Source organism: Podarcis filfolensis, assembly GCF_964270895.1.
Source record: "Podarcis filfolensis genome assembly, chromosome: 7".
NCBI classification, from domain to species: domain Eukaryota; kingdom Metazoa; phylum Chordata; class Lepidosauria; order Squamata; family Lacertidae; genus Podarcis; species Podarcis filfolensis.
Genome location: NC_139603.1, coordinates 43490720 through 43498980, shown reverse-complemented (window position 1 = coordinate 43498980; position 8261 = coordinate 43490720). Strand labels below are relative to the sequence as shown.

At 36.9% G+C, this 8261-nt stretch overlaps 1 protein-coding gene across 1 annotated transcript in view; it reads left to right on the top strand.

The window, feature by feature from the left end:
• The window catches only part of RAB12 (RAB12, member RAS oncogene family), a 14656-nt gene extending 10279 nt beyond the window's left edge, over positions 1 to 4377 (top strand). The window contains 4 exon segments of the mRNA XM_083624251.1: positions 717 to 860; positions 1359 to 1385; positions 1387 to 1465; positions 2108 to 4377. Coding sequence (XP_083480377.1) covers positions 717 to 860; positions 1359 to 1385; positions 1387 to 1465; positions 2108 to 2241 — 384 coding nt within the window. The 3' untranslated portion in view covers positions 2242 to 4377.
• Positions 4378 to 8261: the final 3884 nt, after the last annotated feature.

Below are 8261 nucleotides of genomic sequence, written 5' to 3'. Positions count from 1 at the left end.
CATTGCATCACCACATAGCTCATCAAGCCACCTCTGTGTTTCTGTGTGCTTTAGAGCTCTAGACCTAAACACCAACTGGTAGCACAAAGCTGAAAATGGTAGCAGTGGGTGTGAGAGAGGGGGTGGCTTCTTGAACAAGGGTTACCACTAAATCAGCAGCTGTCTTTCCTCCTTAGTAAATATATGAGAATTGAAACAAAAATGTTTGCCTCAGCTGTGCATTTGCCGTATATGATACTATATACTGTACACCTTTATGACCTGGCCTTTGACACTTGAGGTTTATATTTTTAGCACCCACCCTATTGTTGTGACTAAAATTGTTGTCAACAGTGTTTTGTTTTTATTTTTAAATTGCTGTGACTGACCCTGAGACCTTATGGTGAATCCTGCCAAATTTTTGAGTTGAAATTGCTATATTCAGGTACTAGAAAACAATGTAAAACCATTATGGTCCACAGTGCAACATAAGGATTATATTCATTTCTAACATTATTCAGCAGTAATGCAATGTTTGTTACAGGAGGTTGCACAGTCCAACAGTTCTCAAATAATCAAGAAGTTACTAAAATTGTACTGGTAGAGTGAAGCCTAAACTAAGGGGGAAATGATCAAGACTGCCTTAACAAGTAGCTTAACAGCCTAGAACTGTTATGAATGTATTGACTGAATAACTTCATTTTGACCAATGTGAAATTTAAAATCAAAAGGCCTAAGCTAGTGGAAACATGACATTTTATGCTTTGGTGTTTCTTCTTTCCACCCCCCAGTATGCCTCAGAAGATGCTGAGCTACTACTGGTTGGAAATAAGTTAGACTGTGAAGTGGACAGAGAGATCAGTCGGCAACAGGGAGAAAAAGTAGGTGAAGGTGAAACAAAATTAACACACATTGATGAAAATAGAAAATTGCTTCTGTGGAAGTGTGAATGGTGCAGAACCTTAACATTACATTCATTTTGATCTTAATTTTAATGTTGGGTAACTTCATGCCTTGGAACCGTTTTACTATAATCATAATTCATTTTCTTTAAAAGTTCAGAAGCACCACCCACCTCTCCTGACTTTTTTGGGGATTGTAGTGAGGAGGAAAGCATGGGGGAAATGCCTTCTGTTAACTTCTTTATCTTTAAAACTGTCTTATCTTCCTATTTATCATAAGATCCCAAGTCAGAATATTTAAATTAATTCTCAAACCTATTTTGCATTTGTTCATTGTAGTTTAATTTCATCTGTATGTACTAGTAAATAAACTGGATCATTTAAATTATTATGGAAACTAAATATACTTTTTGATCAAATAAGATTTCCTTGAGCCAGACTAAAAATGTCATGATTTATTAATTTTTTCCCATCAGTTTTGCACAGCAGATAACTGGGATGCGGTTTTTGTGAAGCTAGTGCCAAGGATAATTTTAATGTGGATGAAATATTTCTGAAACTGGTTGATGATATTCTAAAAAAAGGTAAAATGCTTCCATACTGCAAGTTAATGGGACTTAAAATGTTGACTGTTTAAAGTACTGTGTTAATGTTTCTTTGAATAAATTCAGTTTCTAGAGTGCACCTTTTGGGCTATTTGCTACAACCAGTTTTTCAGCAGAATACTTTGCATTGCTTTCATACGTATGGTACTTAATACTCCTTTCAATGGGAATTGGTATCAGTGTAACAGCTCCAGTAATTCTTCTTGCTTCAATGAGGGAATGAGGTTGTATAGTTTGAATTTAGCATGATGGGTTGTTTTGTTTCGTTGCTGTGAGGCCAGGAGCAAAGGACAAAATTTCATGCTACTGACCAATAAGCTCACCAAAATGTAGCAGGCACAATCCAGATAAAATTTGATGCTTTTAAGTTCCATCAGTACTGATAGTTTGTCAATAGGAAAAGTTGATACTTGATTTAGCAGAGCTATATGTGTTAAAAATGAATGTTGGAGCTTTATGAGTATTATTTGCCCTATTAAAGTAATTAACGATGAATATTATGCCAGGATCTGAATTTAGGTCACGTAATTCAGATTAGGTGGCAATGCTTATATTTCTAGGCTATACCATTGGACTGTGTTAGACTCTACAACATTCTGTGCAGGACATTGCTTACAACAGGATTTTTTCCCCATTTTAAGATGCCTTTGGATATTATAAGAAACGAATTGTCCAACAGTATCCTGTCCCTACAACCAGAGCCAGAAATCCCACCAGAACTGCCGCCTCCGAGACCTCATGTCCGTTGTTGCTGACCGGCTACTTCATCCAGTGTGCAAATGATAAGTGGGAGGAGGGAAAGGTGAAGGGGGGCAGGAAGCACCTGTCTGACTCTGCACTTACAATCATGTGGCAGTTCCTTGTTGCACTTTGATTCAGAGTCAGAGCTATACACTAATTTGTAAATATGCAAGCCTGGGTAGGATTCAGCTGTAGCTGGTTAAGTATTGCCCTTCCCACAAGTGGTTTTTCACTCCCCTTTCCCAGTGCTATAAATATTGTACATTTGGCTGGGAAACGCAGCACTCCCAAACCTAGGATGTAAGAAATTAAATCCATACTTCACTTATTCTGAACATAAATGTTGTAATGGTCCTTGATATAAACAGAACCTCTCCTAGTATATGGTGCTTTGCTAGCTTTTTCTAAGATAATTTTTAAATTTTTGACTTTCTAAAGCTTTCTTAAGAAGCATTGTTTCCCACTTACAAATTCAAAATAAAAGTGTTTACTGTAGCATTTTAAAATGACTGACAGCACAATCCTGTATATGATTGCTCAGAAGTGAGACCCACTGTGTTTAAGAGGGCTCACTCCCAGGTAAGTATGCCTAGGATTGTAGCCAGAGAATGAAATTTGCCAAGTATTGGTGCTATACACAAACCATTCACTTCAATGGGGCTTGTATATGTGGTTCTATGCAAGCATCATTGAAATGAATAGATCGTATAGCAGCAGGATTCAGTGCATTGAGCCCCGAACACACAATTGACATTTCCGGCAATTCTTTATTATTTATTATTTTTAATGCTAGGTCATTTGTGTGTATGTATGTATGTGTGCGTGCGTGGAGGCACTATATTCTGTGCAGTTTATAAAGAATGAATTGCCAACTTGCACAGTTAGTTTCCTCAAATATAAATTAGCTAGCAATCGGGTTCTGTAAGATACAAAAAACAGAGATATATTTGAAACCTAAAATAGATATATATATAAGGCATTGCTGCTGTCCTAGACACATTCTTTTTTTAAATCATTTTTAGGACAAGACATTTCCTGTCTCATATATATGTATTTGTCTGAACAAATTGGGGAGACATCTTTGTTACAATATACTCTTTTCTAATAGGTGAGCTTATTCCCATCAAATATGCTGTACTAAAGGATTTTTTTTAGTCTGAATCAGTTTGTGAACCATATCTTTCTGGTATATCTTTTATTAAAACTGCACTGTATAGTTTAGCTGTGGTAAACCAGTAGCTACATATTGGAATAACTTGATGTGTCCTAAATGTTGTTGTGGTATTGAAAAGCATTGTCGTTCTAAACTAATGATGTGCCAATAAAATTTTGTATTTATGAATGACAATGGAACTGCATCTCTTATTAGAATGCCAAAAATCAAATGTTGGCCAAAAAGGACCATTTTAGGAGAAATTTTTTTAAAAGTGACTTTCTAGTTTATAAAAACAGGACTGGATGTGTTGACTTCTAGCTTAATCCTAAGCATGTTTATTAGGAAGCAAAAGTTGCTTCCGGTAAATGATTAGGACTGTAGCCCCAGTCAGACGTGCATCCTACATTGCCAGTAAGACTTGCTTATTGAAAGTGTCTCAGCAGGCTGTAGCAAAACTAGTGATAACTCATGGAACATAAAATAAGAGTTACTGGCTTTCAAACTCCAAATTGCCTCCTCTTTATTTTTCAGTGCCTGAGCCTCTGTTCTATATACTAAGCAATTAGTCTGACCAGCAGTGTGTTCCACTGGCTTTCCTGGCATTTTGACCTCAGGTTTCAGGGAGGATCTAAGAATGTTAAGTAATTGGTTGCAGTTAAATATATGATATTTCTACTGATCTTGGTATACCTCTTTGGATCATTTTAGTTTCAACTAATAAAAGATGCACAATTGAAATGTATACTTATTTCTGCTACCACAACGTGCCTATACAAATGTCATTCTTCTCACACAAAATATCATTGAGTACTGGCTAGGCGAAGTTTGCCATTTTTGTAGCACTGGTAGGGCTTGTAATAATGCTGTGGGCAATAACAGTGGAAAGGAACCTATGGGACAGTAAGTTTAAACTTGACAAATATTTAGGTGATTTTCCTGTATTTAAAAGTCTGTTTTTTGCTTTCAGTTCTTGAATAAAAATGTAAGAAAACAAGTGTAGATAAATGCTTATATATTATCCGGAACTTGTACATCCAAGCAAGGAGTTTGTTGATCTTTTATTATTGGTTTTAGGTTACTTGAAATGACTTTGAAAGAACTTGAGGGGATGACCTGATTTCCACTGAAGTTACATTTTCTCCTACTTATGTCTATTTGTGTCTTCTGACAATAGTCGTTATAAAAAGTGACTTATGTGCAAGCCTGATCACACAGCCCTTTGTTTATACATAGAAATTTCCCTGTAGCTTTAGATAATGAATATTGTCATTTTCTCCAGTTTATGTTAATTTCCTGTCCTAAAGAGGAAAAGGATATCACCTCCAAAGTGACAGCACAATCCTCATAATAACAGTAATAATGCGTGTCTGGTTAGGAATAAGCCTAACTGAGTTTGACTGGATTTTTCCCTAGACAAGTACATATAAGATTGCAACTTATAGGACCTATATTTACAATAGCGGAAACAAAATCTTCAAAAACCAACCATAGTGATTCCAGTATGAAGAGAAATGCTTTCTTTCACAGTCATTCTTGCCCAGAATTAGACATAGTGTTACACTAGATTACTGTATACCAAAATGCATCTGTTCCACATTCCAGAAATACTAGGAACACAAGATACTTACTAAGTAGTGGGCTATACAACTCCAAATAGAACTTTTTTTATACAAGTTGCATCCTACTTAATACAATTGTTTGTATGCAGTTTTTGTAAAAACAGCCCAATCTTAAGTGTTCCTTGTCTAGCAAATTTCATTTGTGGTAGCTGAGTGCTTTCCCTTCCTTAACTACGTGTTAATTGTACCTTGGAATAACCTAATTTGGCAGGAGAACTTCAGTGTGGAAAGAATTGGCCACTGGGTTTGGTAGGGCACACATAATTATTACCTAATGTTATGTCTGAGGGAATTTAGGTGTGCCATCTACAGAAAGGAGGTGGGGCCTGCCATTTCAAGAGATTTGTGTGATTGCCAGTAACTGGTCATGTGGGACAGTTATTATCAATAACAAGCATATAAATAGTTCCAGCACTTCAATTTCTTTTCTAATTATTACCTATCTTTTCACAAAATACATTGCTGTGAAATGCTTCAAAGTTTGTGTAAGATCTCCCAATGCTGCTACAGCTTAGTTTTGGCTGCTTCTCACAATACTGAACACACATGGAGGTAGCTTAATTTGTATACTAGGCTTGCTATTTCATTTCCAACACTTTTTGAGGATGCTAAAAATTAACCATGTATCGTGGCCTGTATGCAATGGATGTATGCAAATATTGTTTCTGCAGTTCCAGGAAACAAAAGAGACTTATTACAGTATACATCTACATGGCTAAGTTCAGCATAGCGGGTAGTCAGATGTGAGTCACTTGCAAAAAAAACCACGGTGTCTGAACATCTGACAAAAGAACGGCTATTCTCTGCTGGGTTTTTTGTCACTTTGAAACCTGATATTTCTTAAATGAAAGCTGTAATCGTGAAATACGTAAAAGTGCTGAAAAGTTGGTAGTAGGTTATTAGATTCAGTTGCTATATTTCATGATAAGGTTTTAGGAAAAGCCTTGGATATAATATGCAGTAACAGGCAAGTGCCATTAGGTGTCACTGGTGTACTTCATATAAATATATATTCATCAGAAGTGAAATACAAGCTTTCTTAAACACATTTTGGCTTCTCCACAAGGGAGAGATGTTGGTTCAGAACACAGGCACACAAACACATACATTAAACTTTGTGGAAATACGCAATATATAGTATCTTCAGTAAGAAAACAATACATAACAATATAGAATACCTTTTTAAAATCCTAAACCAGGGCAAAATAGCAAAGTTAAGTGTATGAAGCCAAGGTCAAAGTGAAGTGTTGTCTTCAGCTTGCCTGTCTTCCATCACCCATGGTGAAAGCTGTGCCTCTTTGAAGATGGAATGTCACTGGAATGGGAGGTAAGTAAGCAAAGTATAGCAGGATACTGGGACGGTTGCTCACTATGTCAGGAAACCTGTCCTTGGAGCCTGCCTGGAACAGACCAGGCATGCCTCCCCTAAGCTATGCCTCCATAGGTGCAATGATTTTCAAATATGTTCAGGCTTCGTCATTGATGGAGTTTCCAAAAAGCAAATTTCTACAAGGGCATGGGGGAAGAGAAGTTATTTACATACAGGGAGTTGATTGGCCTTAAGAGGTTGTGATAGAACCTAACATAAGGGTGAACTTGAAGATATGTAGGACTCAAAACTGTTTAGGGTGTTATAGGTTGAAATTGGTGTTGTGGATTGTGCCTCAAAGGCACTGAAGGATGTGGTGCAGACACTGGAGTACTTGATTAATGTGTTCTTGGTGAAAAGCCATTATCAGTAGAGGACAATATTTGCCAACCATTCCGTGCCTGGAAGAAGCTTCAGAAGACACCACATTGCAGACATGATGGCTACAGCAGCACTGGATTTAGTTCCCCCTCACAGAGCACTGAGCTGAGGGGGCACAAAATTGAGAAGATCCATAATTGAGAAGATCCATTCGGGGGCACGCCAAATTTTGGCCTTGCACAAGGCGCCATATGATGAAGGATTACCAATGTGCCCCTGGCAGCAGCAAAATCTACTACTACAACATGGTCCTTCATTTTTTAAAAAAGTGGGAGGGAGGGACTTGTCTATTTGGTGCTTACTGTGGCAGCATCCTACTAATATAAACCAGAGACAGGAACTGGCAAAGGCCCAGCTTCAAGTAAAAGAAAGGAAAAAACCCTCAGAGAAGTCCTGAAATAGCAGAACAGGAAGCACTTTAGAAATTGAGATCGATAACTCTAACTGGAAAGCTCACTCTAACGATGAACCCACACCATTTGAGCTGGTTTGCTATATTTTAGCGTGGTCAACCATCTCTGAAATGGACTGCTATTTTTGGAAGATAAAAGTAGATAACATTTCAAGCATATTTGATTAGGAAAATCCTCTAAGAGCAGCATGTCCTCTGCTTCAGCTTCATGGTTGTCATAAAAATATTAATGCTGTGGCTTTGTACATATGCACAGTTTAGCAGGTTGTGGCAAATTCTTTCCTAAGCTAAAAAAAACTATTCTTGTTGAAATATAAAGATCCATGACACACAGAACAAGAAAGAAAGAAAAGTCTAATAAAAGGAAGAAACCTGTGTTCTGTGAGAGGAGTTCCTTATAAATAGGGAAATTTTCAATTAGTAAAGCAGCAGAGAAATTACCTAAGTTTGTGTCAGCTTTGCAAGACTAAACAATTCTTTGTAAAAACAATTATTACCAAATTTAACAAGCATGCTAAAGTGGGGGAATTCCTATTACCGCGTTTGTTGGTGTGCAACTATAGGAATATATACTTGTGACCTTCAAGGGAGGAGACAATTCACTAGTTCATGTTGTTACCAGTTAGGGTTTAATGGGCATTAATTGCTTAAAAAAACACTTTGCAGTTGAGTTCTATGCATGCTTATTTAAAAGTAAGCCCTGTTCAATGGGGCTAACTACCAAGTAAGTGTGCCTAGGATTGCAGCCTGATTTATTTACTTATAAATATATATACCAACTCTCATAAAATATCAAGGCAGTGTACAACAGCACCTGGGATATGATATAATATAATATATTTAATATAATATATTTAATATAATATAATGGGATAGAGCATAAGACTCTTAATCTCAGGGTTCTGGTTTGAGCCCTATGTTGGGCAAAAGATTTCTGCATTGCAGGGAGTTGCACTAGATGACCCTTGAGGTCCCTTCCAACTCTTCTGTGAATCTATAGATTAAAATATGAAACATCATAGAAAGAATGTAAAATAATAATTAAAAGGACTGTCTAATCAAGGAAGTTTAAATAGCTACATAGGCCTCTCAGCATA